At 39.0% G+C, this 20,674-nt stretch overlaps 1 protein-coding gene across 1 annotated transcript in view; it reads right to left on the bottom strand.

Moving 5' to 3' along the window:
• The window catches only part of NUBPL (NUBP iron-sulfur cluster assembly factor, mitochondrial), a 196,784-nt gene that overhangs the window by 113,677 nt on the left and 62,433 nt on the right, over window positions 1–20,674 (bottom strand). Inside the window, exons 5-6 of the mRNA XM_080939670.1 lie at window positions 2,914–2,953; window positions 2,738–2,828 (exon numbers count right to left, since the gene is read on the bottom strand). Of these exons, the coding sequence (XP_080795796.1) occupies window positions 2,738–2,828; window positions 2,914–2,953 (131 nt within the window). The remainder of the gene's footprint in view (window positions 1–2,737; window positions 2,829–2,913; window positions 2,954–20,674) is intronic.

Here is a 20,674-nt window from a genome sequence, read left to right as displayed (position 1 = left end):
TCTTGATCCTTGACTCTTTTCTCTGTGTATTAAATCTGACTTTCCTCACAAAACTCCACTCCAAATTCTATTTACTTTATATAATAAAATAGCATAATTTTAAAAATAGCCTCAGATTTCTAATGCCCTTTCTTCTCTGAAAACAACTAATTTAACTATGACTTCACACAAAGTTCCACATCACAGGAGATTCTCAACTACTGGATCCCATAAGTTCTACCCTGGCTCTGGATCCCTCCTGACTATGTGCCTTACACAAAACAGAATTTAACTTCCTTACTGTCTTCCAAACTGACTGGCTATTCTCCCCCTCTGGATTTCCTGTAGGGCTACTTCTAAGTCTAGATCCAGTGCCAGATTGTTCGTGTAGTCTACAGCTTTACAGTTACTATGGAGGCTCGCAAATGCTTTCATGTTTAGCATCCTGGCTGCTATACTGGGATGTTGCCATTCATCTCTTCTCTTCACTGACTCCTCTGGAAGAACCTAAAAGTATTTCCTCGGCACTACTGTGTTGAGGATTTGATTTGTGCTTACATAGAAATTCTGTCCCTGCCAACGGTTGTTTTTTTGATAGGTCAATACAAAGCCAGCAGCCAATGGCTGAACAGAGGAACAAAGGTGGGACTTTGAGGATTCCCAAGAGGAAACACGACAGAAGGAGCAGAATCTCCATGGCGGGGAAACAATGAGATCAGGTTTAAGAGCCTGCAACAGGTAAGAATCCTGGAAAGTGGCCCCAGGGGCACTCCTCCAATAGGCTCTGGGGTAGCAGAAATGAAATATAGATTTAGCAAGTATCAACAGGAATATTGGAGGGGAGTGTGTTAGCCACATGGAGGTTCAGAAGTGGCCCAGCCATTAAGGTAGTAAGGTATATTAAAAATTAACGCTGGGCATGTGTGTCTTTTTATTTGTGAATCCAGAGAACTCTGGAGGGTGGCAAGAAGTGCGCTCACCTGCCAAGAGCTCAGAGCGACCACTATACTACTGACTAATTTCAGAAATCTGGAATAATATAATTAGAAATGCTAATTCTATGGCCCTACTTTCAACCCACCAAATTAAAATGTTCAAGTGAAGAAAATGAGTGGGGTACCTTCCCATGTAGTTTTCAAAATAGTGAAACTTGTGAAATAATGTTATTAAGTAAACTCACGACCCTTTTAACTCACTATCCTTTTCCTTCTACTGATCAAGGCAAGGTAATTTAATTAATGCTATTTTACCTCACCTGCCATTTCTCATTTTAAGTTTGAACTTAGAACTACAGACTTCTTTCCCAAAAATATTTCATTGTTTGACTTGTAACCCCATTCCCTTTTGTCTTCTTCGCAGCACTCCATTTGAGCAATCCTCTCATTTCCAATAACTCTCAGTTCCTTGGAAAGTATGGGTGTCTCCTAGGGAGAGGGGTCACACTTTCATTTGGCGGTGTGGGGGAGCTGGCATGTGTGACATGAGCATGGGAGAGCTGGCAGGCTGAACAACTCAGCTACTCATCAGGCCCAGATCCGGGGCTCTGAGTCGTACCACCCCAACATCTACCCGACATAGGAGCTACTGAGATATATGAAGGGCCAGTCCTGAAGAGCTAACGTTGCTGTATCTCCGTGACTCAGGACAACACGGGATATCCTAAAGGTATCTTGGTGAGGTCCAGTATAGACAGCATAGCAGAAGCCAGAAGCCTTAAACTAGACCAATGACTCACTGCAATGGTCATTTGCAAGGTAATGAATGATGTCTGGGCAAAAAGGAACACTGTGTAAGATACCATGATATACTGCAGCTTCCACCAAGAAAAAAGTTTGGGTTTTTTTCTTTTAATTTGTTAATTTTCTTTTGGGGGTTGGGGTAAGGCTACAAAGGTGGAAGGCAGATATAGAGATGGAGAAATGAGCGGGACTGGGGTTGCTGATGTGAAATTTACAAAGATCAAAAGGAGCATTTTTCAATACTTCACTAATACAAGTACTGCAAAGACAAAGAGTTATAGTGAAAAAAAGATCTCAGAGATCACAGCCTATTCACTAGTTGTACAATCATCTGACAATAAAAGCAGAAATGCTCGTCATTAGTGTGAACAGCTATAGCACGATGCCATCCCCAGTGCAGAATCTGAACAATAAGAGGTAACTGTAAACTGTAAATTGTCACTAAAAGACAATTACAACCTCTCACCTACTGAGAAAAAGCAGTTTATTCTAAGCAAACTATAAATGAAATAACCCACCTAGTAAATTTTAATTATGCAGTCATATGTGATATCCTTTGATAGGAGTAAAGTTGACTGAACATGCACTAAATATACACCTACAGAATCACATGGAAAAAATAATAATAAACATACCTGCTGTGAAAGAATTTACATAACAAGAACTATCATGGCTCTATATACATTCACCTAGAAATGAAGAATTTCTACACAGTCCCTATAATTCATAACTAACCACTGCATAGTTAACCACAGTCTAAAGAAACGGGGAAACACTCTCTCCCTACCACAGACTCGGAAGACAGTACAGAGGAAGACAACAGATGGTGGCACTAAGATGCAGCAGAAAGACTAAGGTGACAGAATTTGGTCTCTGTACATCAGTCACTCCACATTCCACATATCAAGTAGGTTCCTTTGTCAGATGTGCTGACTATAAATTTTAACAATTCTTCCATCAGCAAATACATTGGCTGCATCCTTGTCAAAGTGAAATAATATTTAATGCAACTTTCTTACCTGTCTTAGAAGTTTCTCAATGGCTGACATTACCATAAGGCCTCTCCAAACAAGTGGTGCAGTCTCTTCAACCAAAAAGCCCATTGACATACTGCAACAGCAATACAAAAATATAATTCATTTGTACGAGTTAATAGTATTCTTTTGAAAATACAAAATTTTTAAAATACACTCACCAAGCAATACCATAATTCAAAAGAGGCCTCATTAGGTTATCTGGAATAACAAAAGTAATCTCTGTTAGAAAAGTATAACATGGCATATAAGAGCTTCCTTCACTTTATACACATGTGGTTTATAGAACAGTTAAACTGGGCATTACCACCTACATTTATTATTTCTTTGTGATTGGAACACTTAAATCTACTTTCAGCAATTTTGATGTACATAATAATGTTGTACAATAAATCATTGAACTATGCTCCAGCCTAAATGGTACAATGTGTCCTTTGATTAAGAAACCATGTACTCTTGGATTAAAATCCTTTTCTTATCCTCCCTGGTGAGGATTAATCTTCTTTGCCACTTGCCTGGCTAGAATCACCTTGGAAACTCTGCTCTGACTATGTCTAGAAGGGTGTTTCCATGGAACCACCATGGAAGACCCACCCTGAATGTATGCAGCTCTAAGCCTGTGCAAAGGTCCTAGATGGAATACAAAGGAACAAGAATAGATGTCTAATAACCATCACCACAATGAACTAACTCTCCTCACACTGTAGGCCGAGAGAAACCTTTCCTCCTATAAATTGCTTTTTGTCAGATATTCTGTAACAAGAATAAGAAAAATTACTAATGCAATGCTTAGACTCTCATCAAAAAGTATTAGGAGTTCATCTCTCTCCCACATCAAATATCTCTGGCAGGTCCTGTCCGAATACATGCACTGAAGAGTCTATCTGATCCTACCATTCACATACCCTCCCCAATGCCTGGTTCTATCCCAGGTCTGGCATCCAGGTGCCTTAGCCAAGTTTAGGTAGCACCACTCAGAAACTCCAAGCTTTGGCCAGGACACACATTACCTTCAACCTCCAGACTTCAGTCAGGATATACATAAGCAGAGGTACAATACTACCATCTGACTTCATCCCTCCTCTTCCAATCCAGCCTCCAGGCTCTGCCATCTTACACTGAAACCCAACCAAGGAAACCCATCAGTTCCTCCCCAACATGAACCCTCTCCAATCCCCAGATGTAGGATGCATGCTACATCTCATGTCCTGGCCTACTCTAGTCAGCACAGATATCCATTCCAAAGTTCTATAACTAGAACACTCACATCCTTTATACCAGACTAGTTCTTGTATCCACTTGACTTTATCACACATACACCATATCCAACCATCAGGCCTTACCTGTCCTAGAAACCCTGGACTCTGTCCCAGACTGCTGTGTTACTTTCAGACACAGAACTAGTAGAACAAGTCCATATGCCGAGGTCTCATTGCAAAAGAACAAACAATATGAAAGATCAAGACAGCCCCACTTCTCCAAATCTACTATTCCTACAGATATGTTCTGCAATGAGAATGCTTAAAATGAAGAATTTAAAAGAACAATCAAGGACATCATCAAAGAGTTCAAAACATTTAAAGACAATATGAAGAAAGAGCTCAATGAATTTAAAAAGAATTTACTTTTAAAAATACATATGTGAATGATAACCAAGACAAACACAGACTGAATGAAATGTCACACAATATTCAGATTTTGAAAACTAATTTCAATAAAAGACAGAAATACTGAAGAGAACTCAAGCAGAAATGTAAACCTCAATAACTCAATGAGAAGACTCAAGGAAAAGTTTAACAAGTAGAAGGAAGGGATCAAACAGAAGTTAAAACAACCAGGACTCAAAACTAAAACTGAGCAATTAGAACACACAAAGCGAGGACTATAAAAGTTTTTAAGCAAAGGATAGGAACATGCAGGAATTGTGGCCATAATGAGAAGACCGGATCTTTAAATCACAGGGCATAGCAGACAGAGAAGGATCCCAAGTCAATGGCATAAACACCATAGGAGAGCCACCAAACTAAGGAAAGATATACCTGTACAAATATAAGAACACAGAACACCACACAGACAAACAAATGACCACAGCATATCACAGTTAAAGCACTAAGTACACATAACCAAGAAAGAGTGGTGAATGCTGCAAGAGGAAAAACAAAGTCACATATAAAGGAAAATCTATCAGTGTTACAGCTAATTTGTCAATGAAAACTTTGAAAGATCACAATTAGCAATCTAGGCTTTGTAACAAGTAAAACTATCTGCCATGATTAAAGGGTAAGAAAAACTTTCCAAGATACAAACAGCACATGAAAAAACTTACATCCACCAAACCCTATGCTCTGAATATCCCACTTTCTCCAATTTATAGGTAAACTGGACAAAAAAAAAAAATGAATAGAGAAACATCAAAATTAAGTAAATACTATCTTTAATTGTTCAGGAGAATTTTAGCTATCCTGGTTTTATTTGTTTGTTTGTTTTTCCAATATGAGGTTAAAAATTATACTTTCAAGGTCTGTAGAGAATTGTGTTGAAATTTTAATAAACGAACTGATGGAGAAATCACCATCCCTAATTTTAATCTGTACTACAGAGCTACAGTGGAAAAACACACAGTATTGTCATAAAAACAGGCACACTCCCAGAAACAACTCACAGACTGTATGAAGTCCAAGAAATAAAGAAAACAAAAAAAAAATATACATATATTTACAAACAAGAAGACTTTGACTATTTCCATGTTGCGTTTTGTTTTGCATGTACTTTACGCTTATTGTAACTATTAGGTTTTCAATGCATACTGTCAAGCCCTTGAAAAAAATCAAGTACTGACTAAAAAAAAATATATTCACATGGTTTTATGTAAAAATTATTTTAATGTCTGAAAAAACAGTACTGACAAAAAGTATAATTTTAAGCAAAAAATGTTTAAAATCTGTACATTTATCTTTGTTTTGTAAAATAAAGTCGTTAAAAAAAAAAAAAAAAAAAAAAAACAGGCACACTGATGGATGAAAACAAATTGAAGACCCAGACATAAATTCAAACATCTATGAACATCTTGCTTTTGACAAAAAATCCAAATATACACAATGAAAAAAAAGAAAGGATCTCCAACAAATGGTACTGGTCAAATGAACAAAGAATTCTCAAGTGGGGAATATCAAATGGCTAAGAAGCACCTACAGAAATGCTCAACATCCCTAGTCATCAGGGAAATGCAAATCAAAACAACCCTAAGATTCCACCTCACACAGGTCAGAAAGGCTAAGATCAAAAACTCAGATGACAGCAGATGCTGGCGAGGATGTGGAGAAAGAGGAACACTTCTCCACTGTTGGTGGGATTGTAAACTGGTACAACCACTCTTGAAATCAGTCTGGAGGTTCCTCATAAAATTGTACATAGTACTACATGAGGACCCAGTTATACCACTCCTGGGCATATACCCAAAAGATGCTCCAAAATATAACAAAAACACATGCTACCCTATGTTTATAGCATCCTTATTTATAATAGCCAGAAGCTGAAAAGTACCAAGATGTCTTTCAACGGAAGAATGGATATAGAAAATGTGGTACATTTACACAATGGAGTAATTAAAATTACTATTAAAACAATGACTTCATAAAATTCTTAGGCGAATGGATAGAGCTAGAGAACGTCATCCTGTGTGAGGTAACCCAGTCACAAAAGAACACACATAGTATTCACTCACTGATAAGTGGATATTAGGCCAAAAGCTCAGATTACCCAAGATACAATTCACAGACCATATGAAGCTCAAGAACAAGGAAGACCAATGTGGAAATGCTTCAGACCCCCTTAGAAGGGGGGAAAAAAAAAACATTCACAAAAGGAAATACGGAGACAAAGTTTGAAGCAGAAACTGAACCAAAAGCCATCCAGAGACTGCCCCTCCTGGAGATCCAACCCATATACAGCCACAAAATCCAGACAATATTACTGATGACAAGTACATGCTGACAGGAGCCTGATATAGCTGTCTGCTGAGAGGCTCTGCCAGAGCATGACAAATACAGAGGTGGATGCTCACAGCCAACTATTGAAGTGAGAATGGGGTCCCCAATAAAGGAGTTAGAGAAATGATTGAAGGAGCTGAAGGGGTATGTAACACCATAAAAACAACAATACCAACCAACCAGAGCTCCCATAGACTAAACCACTATCTAAAGAGTACACATGGGCAAACCCATGGCTCCAGGGACATACTGAAGGAGAGGCCCTTGGTTCTGCCAAGGCTCGATGCCCCAGTGTAGGAGAGTGTCAGGGCGAGGAGGCGGGAAGAGATGGGTGGGTGGGTGAGCACCCCAAAAGCAGCAGGGGGGGGCAGATGGGTAGGGGGTTTCTGCAGGGAAAATCGGGAATGGGTATAACATTTGAAATGTAAATAAAATATAGCCAATAAAAAAAGTTACACACCAAAAAAAGAATGCAAATAGATCCATATTTATCACCTGGACAAACTCAAGTCCAAGTGAATCAAAGACCTCAAAATAAAACCAAACAAACTGAACCTGACAGGAAAGAATGACAGAAACAACCTTGAACACACTGTCATATGAGACAACTTTCTGAACAGAACACCAGTAGCACAGCCACTAAGAATAACAATTGATAAATGGATGTCAAGAAACTGAAAAGCTTCTGTAAGACAAAGGACACTGTCAATCAGACAAAAAGGAAGACTGTGGAATGGAAAAAGTTTTACCAACTCCACATCTGATACAGGTCTAATATCCAAAATATATAAAGAACTCAAAAAACTGGGTACTTTAAAAAAATCAAATTTAAAAATGAGGTACAGATCTAAACAGAATTACCAATAGAGGAATCTTCAATGACTAAAACACTTAACAAAATTTCCAACATCCTTAGCCATCAGGGAAATGCAAATCAAAACTTCATTCAAATTCCATCTTACACCTACCTGTAAGAGTGGCTAAGGTCAAAGAACACAAATGCCAGCACATGTGACAGGAATGTAGAGCAAGGGAGCGCTCCTCCACAGCTGGTGGGAATGCAAACTAGTACAACCGCCATGGAAATCAATATGGTGGGTCCTCAGAACATTGAAACACCATGTATTTCAATCGCTCTACCTCAAACCACTCTTGTACACCTACCCAAATGATGTTCTATCCAACCACAAAGACAACTGCTCAACTACGTTTGTAATGACATTATTCACAATAGGCAGAAAGTGGAAACAACTTAGATATCCCTCAACACAATGGAGTATTTACTCTGTGGTAAAGGGGGAAAGGACATCATAAAATTTGCAGGCAAATGGATGGAATTAGAAAACATCATCCTGAGTAAGGTAACCCAAACTCAGAAAGACAAATATTGAATGTATTTACTTACAAGTGGTTATTAGCTATTAAGTAAATGATAATCAAGCTACAGTCCACAGACACAAACTAGTTAGGAAAATAGGAGATCCCTAGGGAGAATGCATGAACCTCACTGGGAAGGGGAAATGGTGTATATTTTGTTGGTAGACTTGGAAGTGTGGAGACAGACTTGGAAGGTTCAGGTTGGAGGGAGAAAGCTGGAGAGACTACAGGAAAAGATAGCTGGAACTGGGGAGTGTTGTGGGCACCGAGTAGAGGTCTAGTGCAGTGGAATCTATGAGAGTAACCCTAGTATGGATTCCCAGTAATAGAAGATACGGAGTCTGAAGTAGCCATTTTTTAGCCAGGCAAGGCTTCCAGTGGTAGAGCTGGGTTGCATTCCATTAAACTGTGTGCCAAGGAGATTCCCGTGGAGATCACTAAACAACCCAGGCTGATGCTAGGACAGAATTTTGCTGTAAAACTGACAGCTGGACCCAATGCCAAAGACAATATCCACATAGCTCATTGAACAGAGGTCAAGCTGCTGTGGGCTTGGAGCCTTCACGCTGACATTCTAGTATGTTTGGTGTGGGAAGCTACTCTGAAGGCTATGAAAAGAGAAACCTGGACAACAACCTAGACACAAAACCCTTAACAACCTTTCCTACCTGCAGCAATGGTGGCCCAGAACTAAGGCAACAGCCACTGATACTTGATTTAACTTGAGTCCCATACCACAAGAGGGAGCTCATGTCTTACACTGCCTGAATGACCAGAAACTAGAGACTGGATAACCCAGAGACCTAAGGAAGAACCAAACACTACTGTCAAAATAAACAAACACAGTATCTGCTAGACTCATACATAGATCAGTGTTCTGTCCGGTCATCATCAGAGCGGCTTCTTCCTCTGGCAGCAGATGGGAGCAAATGCAGAGACCCACAGCCAGACATTAGGTAGAAAGAGTCTAACTTCGAGGTCTCCATGCATAAGAGTGAGAGGAAAGCAGGAGTAGGAGTAGGAGTCGGCGGGGATGGAAGACACCAGGAGAACACATCTGACACAGGAGTAATGTCTAGACTACAGAAAGAACTAAAAACTCAGTCATAAAAACAAATGGCACATTCGAAATAAGAGCAATGGATCTAAACAGATAGTTCTCAAAAGAAATTTTAAAGATAGCTAAAAAATATTCTTTTTGAAAAAGGTTTATCATCCTTAACAGTTAGGGAAATACAAATCAAACAACTTTGAGGTTTCATCTTACCCCAATCAGAATGGTTAAGATCAAACCAAACAAAACAAAAACCAGACAACAAATACTGACAAGGATGTGGGGAAAGGAGAACCCCCACTGACAGTTGGTAGAATTGCAAGCTGCAGCCACACTGGAAATCAGTATAGAGAATTCTCAAAAAGCTACCATGTTACCCAGCTATGCCACTCTTCAGCTTATGCCCAAAGAAATCAACATGCTAGGTACTGAAACAGCCAGCTGCCCTTAAGTAGGATCTTAAGGAGCCTACTGTCACTTCATTGACTGAGCATAATTTCTAACTACACCCTAAGTGAATAGCATACACACTGCTAAGTGTAGCTCTGCTCTTTTCCCTGTACCATCTCACACTAGCTCCTGACCTAGGCTGGAGGCCAGCCAACCTCTTTCCCAACAAAAGCACTCACCTCTTCTAACTATGTATTACTCAACCAAAACACTTTCTCATATGGAGAGATTCTATTAGGAAAACAGCTTGACTCAGATAAATTACATTATAGATGTAAGCTCACAGGTTCTGGGGAAACTACATCTTTCCTACCCTATACCTTACCCTACCTCAAAATTATCCATTTAAGAGCTATTAAAAAATGGATCAATGACCTCAATATAAGAGCTGAAATTTTAAACTGCTAAAGGGAAAAGTAGAGGTAACACTTCAAAAGAGAAGCATAAGCAAAAAGTTTTTGAAAAGGTCTCCAATAGCTCAGGAAATAATCCCAAGAAATGACAGATGGGGTTGCATGAAATTAAAAAGGTTCTGCACAGCAAAAGAAACAATCACCACAGTGAATATGCAGTCTATACTATAAAAATAAATTTTCCAACTGTGTATCAGATAGAGGGTTAACATCAAAAACACATAAAGAAATGCAAAACTTAAATCTTTTAAACTAAATCATCTGTTCAATGTAAAAACTAATGAACTAAATAGTTCTCAAAAGAAAAAGGCAGGCAGAAATAGGTTGCAAATAAAACCCAAAGATTTATTGGCCAAGGTATATGAAGAAGCTTTAACAAAACCTATCACTTTGCATACAGACCTAAAAAATTAAAGTAGTAATATTTTTAAACAAAGTTAGTTTATTTAAGCAAAAACAGTTCACTAGAATATAAATGACAAAAACAGATAACTCATTTTCTTGTCTGTGAACGTAGTGGACGAAAAGGTCTTATCTGGCAAAAAAACCGCAGTTGGCATACTTTTTACTGAGTTTCTGTTATCCACCATCTTTTTGTTTAAAGGGTAACATTTCTAGCCTTCTTAACAAATTTATATGACATACAAAACTGGAGTATTAACTCTATTTCTAATTATTTTTATTAGCCAAGCATGGTGGTGTACGTCTCACTGTGATATGCCCGATCATGCCTTTGTTTGGAGGTATGTGGACTTTAGGACTGTGGATTAGAAAAGCAGTTGAATGATCTAACGTACCATGTACCATGAAAGACAATGGTGCTGAGGGTGATTTGAGCTGTGAGAGCCAGTCTCAAGATATTTCAGAAGAGAATATATATGTATGTGACCTATAGACATCCTTGTTTGGTTAACAATGTGGTTGCTTTTTGCCCTTATCCAAAAACTCTGCTTGATGCTAAACTGAATGTCATTGAACTAAAGGCACTGGCAGAGGTAATTTCAAAGCAGCCTAGTATTGACTCTGTTGTGTGATTACTGGTGTTCACATTTAGGCAAATTAATGAAAAGGAGCAACCTGAACAAGAAAAATTACAAATGTACAGTTCAAGGAGAAAGGGGGCACCAAGAAGTAGAATGGAGCCAGTGTTCAAGGAGATAAACAGATTAAGTAAAAGCCTGCTGTTAGATGGAATAAAGGGAGTGAGGACCTCAAGGTAAAACCCCACCCAGCTAAAGCTTCCTACTTGTGAAAAGGATTTATAGAAATTAGAGCCAGGTGTAGGGGTACAGGCCTTTAATCCCAGAACTTCAGTGACAGAAGCAAGCAGATCTCAAAATTCAAGGCCAACCAGACCTACTGATTGAATTTCAGGATAGCCAAGCTTAGGCAGTGAAGGAAACCACTGAGAATAGAAAGCTAATAAAGATGTGACTGAATGAGAAGACAGTGTTCCAACCCTAGCCAGCAGGAGAATGTGGCAGCTTCAGGCACATGGTTCTGGATTTAGAGTCAAGGACAGAAGAAATGGGCTATGGACTATCCCTCACCAACTACCAAGGTCAGGTATGTGGCAGGGGTGTCCCTGAAAGGAGGCCTAGAGAGATAATTGCAAGAAGCAGTGAGGTTGGAGCCTAGATTGCCTTTGAGATCCCAAAACACTGGAGCTGTGGGCTAATGGCCTAGGAGAGCTGCTAACAGGGAGTGGAGCCAGCCCAAGAGAAAGAAGTATGTTGCAGTCAACAAAGTTGAAAGGAGTTGGAGATTTGAAGAGCATTTTGATATCAGAGGCATGGAAATAGAGATGTGGAGATGAAGAGTTTGGAGTTTGCCCGCTGATTTTCAGTCTTACTTTGGTCCATATCCGCTGTCCTCCCTTTTGGAATGGTGATGTATATCCTGTGCTATTATAAATTGGAAGTGTGTGAGCTGGTTTTTCATTTTGAGTTTACCCCTAAGAAATTGCCATGCGTCCTGGAAGAGACCTTGGACTTTTAAACAAATTTGAGACTGATGAACTAAATATATTTTGCATTATGATATGTCCACAACCTTTGGGGTCCAGGAAGTAGAATGTGATAGTTTGAATAAAAATGCCCCCCATAGGCCCATAGGAAATGGCACCATTAAGAAATGTGGCCTTGGAGAAAGTGTGCCCCTGGGGACACTGGCTTTGAGGTCTCAAATGCTCAAGACATGCCCACTGTGACATTCATTTTCTTCCAATCCAAATGTAGAACTCTCAGCTCCTTCTCCAGCACCACGTTTGCCTGCACGCTGCCATGCTTCCCACCATGATGATAATGGACTAAGCCTCTGAAACTATAAGCCTGCTCCAGCTAAATTTCTCTTTATAGAAGTTGCTATGATCATGGTGTCTCTTTCTCAGCAATAAAAAAAACCTCTGATTTAATCTTTAATCCTAGCACTTGGAGCCAGAAGCAGGCAGATCTCTGAGTTTGAGGCCAGCCTGGTCTACAGAATGAGTTTCAGGACAGCCAGAGCTACATACAAAAGACCCTGGTTCAAAAAGTTCCTCCCCAAAATTGTTTTTATTTATACTATCAAGGGGCTGATATAGTGGGTGGACAAGCACAGGACGTAATACAGTGCAGATATTAAAGGACAACTGTGTGGAATCCATTCTCTCCTTCCACCTTTTGTGGGTTTCAGAGACTAAATTCAACTTTCTACTCTTGAATAGAAAGCACCTGTACCATCTTGAGAACCCTAAACTAGTATTTATTAAAACTCCTGTCTTGCTCAGCTGTCTTATTACTGTGAAGAAACACTATGACCATTGCAACTCTTATAAAGAAATCATTTAGCTGGGGCTGGCTTACAGTTTTAGAGTGTGATGGCTCACCGGCAGACGTGGTGTCAGAGAAGTAGCTAAGAGTTCTGCCTCTAGATCTGTATGAAGCAGGAAAGGAGACACTGGGTTGGCTTTGACTTTTAAAACCACAAGCTCACCCCTAGTTACAGTCCTCCTCCAACAAGGCCACACCTCCTACCACTCCCTGATGATAGAGCATTGAAATATATGAGCCTTTGAAGGCCTTTCTTATTCAAATCACCACAATTCCTTTTCAATGGGAACCGGGAGGCATGACCTACCTGGAGGGATTCCTGAGATGGAATTTGAAAGTCTCCAGGACACAGCCAACCCGAGAGATTCAGAGTGGTGTAGGACACAGAGGGAGGGGAAAGATAGTCCTAACCAAGACTGCACTATTGTGCTGACTGAACACTCACCGCTGCACACAACACAAGCCTGACAGCATTAGGACTGCCAGCAGGGAGAGACAACTGAGGATTAAGTAGAATACAACTGATATAGAACCAATTACATGACATTGGCCTTCATGTGGCCTACAGAACATGCATTTACAACAATGACATAAACACAGCTGAATCTGAAGAAAAGAAACATACACAAAGCATAAAAATGAAAAATTATTTTAAAACTGCTGAGACATTGTAATATTATTACACAATAAAAGTGATGTACAGGTTTAGCTGTAGGATGGAAATAAACATGTTATAATGAAAACTATAAGAGTTAACAAATTACTAATAGATACTAAGAGGCAATCCTTGCCACAAATGTTTAGTACAGACATTATAAGCCTTACTCTACTACCATCTGGCTAAACTAGAGGTCTGAGAGTTTGCGTGGCCCATATGGCAGCATTAGTAGATAAGGAGTCAAGGTTCAGAAGAAATTAGCAGAGCCACCAACACTGGTGACACATAACCAAGTGAAAAGTACCGGAGCAATGATACTTGGGAAGACAGAGGACAGTGATGTCAGGTGCAAAGCAGTATGGGAGGCAAAAGGCCACCTGCTTTACAGAGGTTCCTCCGGGGCAGGTCAGATTACCACAAAATCCATACAAGATCTGGAGCCCTACAAAAAAGACCTGCCAATTATTTTTATTTTTAAAGTTATACTTTCGAAGGTCAATGAATACTCACCATATAAGAGAATGGTTTCCCTATACTCACTGGTATATTTATATGAATTTATATTTATTGAATCCCTACTTAAGCCAAGAAGAACAAAGCCAGGGACGGAAAGGCAAAACCAGCCTGACACAGGATCTCCTCATGAAAAATACAGTCCAGATAAGCATTAACGCTAACCACAAAAATCACTATAGATGAGAGCGTCAGCCAAAACCAGCAACAAAACCCAGCTCTGACCTCTTCTAGTCCCAGACACGTTTGAAATAAAAGAAAACATTATAAGTTCTCAAGATAACAGAAAAGCCTGATAATTTTGTAAATTTTATAATAATATTGAATATATTATTGATGAAGAGAAAAAAAGCAACATTTATCTAAAAAGCAACATTTGTCTAAAGAATAAGCAAATTCCCTTTTTTACTGTTTTTCTAAATAGGCAAAAGAATGCCTACTTGTGTCATACAATGCAATACACTGATATGCATATATGCTGTGGGATTATTTCATCAACTAGCATGTCCACTGCCTCACATGCTTATTCTTTGTATGAGAACATATAAAATCTACTTCCAAGCAATAACTCATTGCTACCTGCAGTCACTACACTGCACAGAAGGTCTCTTGAGATCACCCTATCTAATTAAAACCGTGCGCTTCTGAACATGGCATCTCCATGCGCAGCTGCCCACTCCCAACCCTAGTAACAACAACTGTACTTTCTCAGTCTGTGAGTTTTGTTCTTAGGGATTTGGTGTGAGTGAAACAACACATTAACTAATACAGTATTTATCTTCTTGTGCCTGGCTTATTTCACTAAGCATAATATTTTCTAGATTCATTCTGGTGACTGAAAACGGAAGGCTATCCTTCTGTAGCTGAGTAAGTAAACTTCCATTGTAAACATAAACTGCATTTTCTGGATCAATTCATCTACCAACTAACTTTTTTTCTACATCTTGTTCTTCTTAATGCTATTACAAACTCAGAGGGCGGAACTCATCAACATACAGATGTTATATCCTTTGGGTTTATACCCAAACATGTTTCTAGAATATATGGTAACTTTTTTTTTCATTTTTGTAGCATTCATGCTGTTTTCCATTATCACTCTATAATTTACATTTCTACCAACAGTGTAGCATGGTTTCCCTTTTTCTACATCCACGCCACCATGACTCATCTTTTTGGTGTGTGTGTGTGTGTGTGTGTGTGTGTGTGTGTGTGTGTGTGTTTCAAATGGAATCTCATATAGTCCAGGCTGGCTCAGCACGTTTGCTACCCTGCTTCATCCTCTTTAATATTTGCCTACCTGTGTGCACTACTGTCGATCATTGTGAAAATCACAATCCCACCAGGTGCGAGGTGACAGCACATTGTAGCTTTAATTTACATTTTTCCCTGCTTACAGGTGGCATTGTATGTTTCTTTGTATACTTGATGGGCCATTTGTTTATCTCATTTGAAAAATGTCTCTTTGGAATGCCAAGGCACTGAGGTGGAGAGGGTGACTGTGAACACCTTTGTGGAGACAAGTTGAGCAAATGGGGGATGGGAAGGGAGAGGGGATAACATTTGAAATCTAAATACAGAGAGTATCCAATAAAGTAATAATAAAAAAAAAACTTTAAAAATAATAAAAAAGGGGGAACTACTCCAAGATAAAAAATTAAAAAAAAAAAAGAAAATGTCTCTTCAAATCTTCTGTCCAATTTCCAATCAGATTACTTGTTTCCTTGCTACTGAATTTCTTACATGTTTTAACCCTTTATTATATACATGATTTGTAAACTATTCTATGATCAATCAGTTAAGAGGAGAAAATTGTAAAACAGTCTCATGCTTTTAAAACCTATGTTAAAGTGTAAGACATAGCTTGACTTTCAAACAAACATTCAAATATCTGAAACAGTGTCAACATTTCGAAAGTCTTAAAGCACAGTGTGTTAATAATATTTGTATCTCTAAGAAGTAGCCAATGCCCATTATATCTGAAAATGGTTTTCGATGAAAACCACTCTTGAAGAATGCTAAGTTAGTTTGCATCTCTACATATAGATAGCCACTCAGAATTATGAAGATACTGACTCACTCATGACCAATGACTCCCTCTGAATGTGGCTAATATTTCTGAGCATACAGTTATCCACAAAGGAGTGAGTTTTACATTTCAGTCTCCTAAAAGTAAACACCTAATTTATCAAGGCATAATGATAACTATTATTCAGACTAAAAAATATTGTCTGAGCCTCCTTAACAGAAATGTGTGTGTGTGTGTGTGTGTGTGTGTGTGTGTGTGTGTGTGTGTGTGTGTTCGGGTTGGGGGTGTTGTTGTTGTTTGTTGGTTGGTTGGTTTTATTTCAGAAGGCCTAATTGCAAGTGCATATGTTACATCCTTAGGCTTATCTCTTTAATGTTAACTTAGTAAATTTTTATGTCAAAACTGTTATCTGTATGTCCTAGTTTCATTTCTGGTGTTTTAATAAAATACCCCGACAAAAATTGCTTATTTATTTTAGCCTATAATTTCAGGTCACAAGTTTTCATGGCACAGAGGTCAAGACAGGACCTTGAAGGGGCTCGTCAGATTACACCCAGAATCACAAATGCTTGGTGCTTATTTGTGCTTAGCACCTCTCTACACTTTCTACAGTCCAGGACCCAAACACAGGCATGGTGCTTCCCACAGTGGGTGGGTCTTCCTCCTTAATTAAAGTAATTCAGACCATCACCCACTGACAAGCCCACAATGACATCCCAATCTAGACAATCGCTCACTGATACTCTTTCTGGGTGATTCTAGATTGTGTCAACTTGACAATCAAAATTTACAATTATACTATAGTTCCTTATGTATAATATCTAAAGTTGCATGTTTTTAAGCTATTTTATAAGACTTTAGTTTGCCATGTAAATCTTGTTATTAGCATACTTAATAAATAAATATTAAAATAAAAAATTATTTGTATATTTTATTCATATTCAATTTATTACAGATTAAATTCCCTAAAACAATTATCTTCAATTATATAACTAGTTAAATTAAGTTACTTATATGTACATTTAGAAACCAAGTAAACTAATTCTCTAAAGCATTTCAACTGTGTCACACGGCTGTTTTATAAATCTTAACAGCCAAAATGTATCTAAATACATAAACAACTCATGTAAATCTAGTAAGCTAATGAATAGGATAAATCCAATTATCTTAATGTCAGCTTATCTTAAATATTCTAACATGGCTGAGGAGCTTGAGCAAATTATTTTACATTTTTCATATTAAAAGCCTCTAAGAATAATAAGATGATAAAGTAGAAGAGATCTAGGCTCCCAGTAACTTTGTGTAATAGAAATACTGCAACAATGCTGGTGGTTACCAACCTCTAATGTGAAAGAGAAATCCATATACAATATATTTTTAGTTTGATTAAACATTTTGATTTAAAATGAAAGGCAGGGCTAAGGAATGTCGCTCAGTGGTAAACAGCTTGCCTGACATCTGAGAGGGCCTGAGTTCAATGCAAAGCACTGCACAGCGCACGGTGCCACTTGCTTGGGATGCTATCAGGATTCACTCACACGGCTGGTTTGAGGTCAGCCTGACTGAGGTCCATCTGAAAGACAAACAAAAGCTAATGGAGTTTCTATGTAATAAATGCAGGTTTATTGGGAGTCTCCTCTCACCAAGAACCAAGGCCAGGGAAGTCACCATGGGGAGGGAGAAAGGTGAATGAAGGGGGAGAGGAAGAGAGAACGAACACATGCAGAGAGAGAGGAGAGAAAGCAAGGTTCTTTTAAAGGCGATATGCGAAAAACTGGTGAGTAGGAGATCTAGGGAGCCAGGAAGCACAGAGATCTCTGCAGAATGCGCACAGAAAGCGCACCCCCCCCCCCCCCCCCCCGCCTGCCTGATCCAGGCACCAGGAACAGAACTTTGGAACTTCTGTTTCCACCCGGCGGCGACTTCAGGGCACAGAACAGAACAGAGCCTGGCCCATCAGCCACCCGGACCGGCAGCTCCTAAAGGTTGAAAAACTAGTGAGTAGGAGATCTAGGCGGCCAGGGAGCAAAGAAATCTCTGCAGATTGCGCACAGAAAGCACCCCCCCCCCCCCGCCGCCGCCGCCCTGCCCTGCCTGAGCCAGAAACCAGGAACACAACTTTGGAACTTCTGTTCCAACCCAGCGAATCTGAGGCGCAGAACAGGGCTCAGCCCATCTGCCACCTGGACCATTGGAGATCCAGGGATACAGACCAGATACAAGGGAAAGGTAATAACATATCACTGACAACAAAATGGCAAGAGGAAAGCAAAAGAGTATATCCCAATAAAACTAAGACAACCTGGCAACAGCAGAACCCAGGTCTCCGATAACAGCAAACATTGGAATGCCAAACACTCCAGAAAAAGAAGTCGCAGATATGAAACCAGACCTCAACATACTGATAGAGATACTTAAACAAGAACGGGAGGAAAAGCAAAAAGATTCAGAAGCTTTTAAAGAGGAAACAAGAAAAACACTCAAAGAACTAGAGGAAAACAGAACCAAAGAGATGAAGAAATGGAAGAGGGAATTTAAACGGAAATTGACAAAATAACGAAAACACTAAAAGAGATAACCCTAGAGGTAGAACACCTAAAAAAAAAAATCAGGAGTCACAGAAGCAAGCATTTCCAATAGATTACAAGAGATGGAAGAGAGAATCTCGGGGGCAGAAGACAACATTGTAAACATAGACAAAACAGCCAGAGAAGATGCAAAAATCAAAAAGCTCCTAACACAAAATGTCCAGGAAATCTAGGACACAATGAGAAGACCGAACCTAAGAATAATAGGAATAGAAGAGGGAGAAGAGTATCAACTAAGAGGCACAGTAAATATCTTCAACAAAATCGTAGAAGAAAACTTCCCTACCCTCAAGAATGAGATGACCACGAGCATAAAAGAAGCCTTCAGAACTCCAAATAGGTTAGACCAGAAAAGAAATACTTCCCGACACATAATAGTCAAAAACACCATGTGCCCAAAGGAAAGAGAATACTAAAAGCAGTATGGGAAAAAGGTCAAGTAACATATAAGGGCAGCCCAATCAGAATCACACCCGATTTCTCAACAGAGACTATGAAAGCTAGAAGAGCCTGGACAGACATCATGCACACCCTAAGAGAGCACAAGTGCCAGCCCAAGCTGCTCTATACCCAGCAAAACTATCAATCACCAAGATGGAGAGATGAAGATATTTCAAGACAAATCTAAATTCACACAATATCTGACCACAAACCCAGCACTACAACGAATTATAGTGGAAAACCAATTACAATGAGGGTAAATACAGCCTAGTAAAAACAAGAAAACTCCTAAACAAGAAAACCAAAAGAAGAAAAAGACACAGACACAACTCAACCCAAAAAAGCAATAATAGCAGGAAACAGAAACAACTATTCCTTGATATCTGTTAACATAAATGGACTCAGCTCCCCAATAAAGAGACATAGGCTGTCAGACTGGATACATAAACAAAATCCAGCCTTTTGCTGCATACAGGAAACTCATCTCAGAGACAGAGACAGACACTATCTCAGAGTAAAAGGGTGGGAAAAAAACTTCCAAGCAAACAGCTCCAAGAAGCAAGCTGGAGTGGTTATTCTAATATCGAATAAAGTAAATTTCCAACCAAAAGTTATCAAAAAAGATAAGGAAGGACACTTTTTACTCATTACCAGGGAAATCTGTCAGGAGGAACTCTCAATCCTTAACATATATGCTCCAAATAAAAAAGCACCCACATTCATAAAAGAAACCCTACTAAAGCTCAAAAAATACATTTCACCCCACACAATAATAGTGGGAGACTTTAATACCCCACTCTCACCAATGGACAGATCATGGAAACAGAAACTGAACAAAGACACTGAAAAACTAGCAGAGACTTTGAACCAACTAGAATTAATAGATATATACAGAACATATTATCCTAAAGTAAAAGAATACACCTTCTTCTCACCACCCCATAGCACCTTCTCGAAAACTGACCACATAATTGGACACAGAACGAGCCTCAATCGATATAAGAAGATTGAAATACTCCCATGCATCAGATCAGATCACCATGGTCTATGGCTTTAACAACAACAAAGACAACAAAAAGCCCACATACACTTGGAAACTAAACAACGCTCTGTTAAATGATAGCAGAGTCAAAGAAGAAACAAAGAAAGAAATTAAGGATTTTCTAGAATTTAACGAAAACGAACACACAATATACCCAAACCTATGGGATGCAATGAAAGCAGTACTGAGAGGAAAACTCATAACCCTAAGTGCTTCCAAAAAGAAACTGGAGAGAGCTTACATAACAGCACAGCTAAAAGCCCTAGAACAAAAGGAAGCAGATATACCCAAGAAGAGTAGACAGCAAGAAATAATCAAAATTAGGGCTGAAATAGACACAAAAAGAACCATTGAAAAAAATCAACAAAACCAAGAGTTGGTTCTTTGAGAAAATCAACAAGATTGATAAACCCCTAGCCAGACTAACGAGAGAGCAAAGAGAGAGTATACAAATTAACAAAATCAGAAAGGAAACTGGGCACATAACAACTGAAAGTGAGGAAATTCAAGAAATCATCAGATCCTACTACAAAAAAATATACTCCACAAAGTTGAAAAATC

This window comes from Micromys minutus (genome assembly GCF_963924665.1).
Source record: "Micromys minutus genome assembly, chromosome: 1".
NCBI lineage: Eukaryota > Metazoa > Chordata > Mammalia > Rodentia > Muridae > Micromys > Micromys minutus.
Note: the sequence above shows the minus strand (reverse complement) of the source record. Positions and strands in the feature narration are given on the sequence as shown.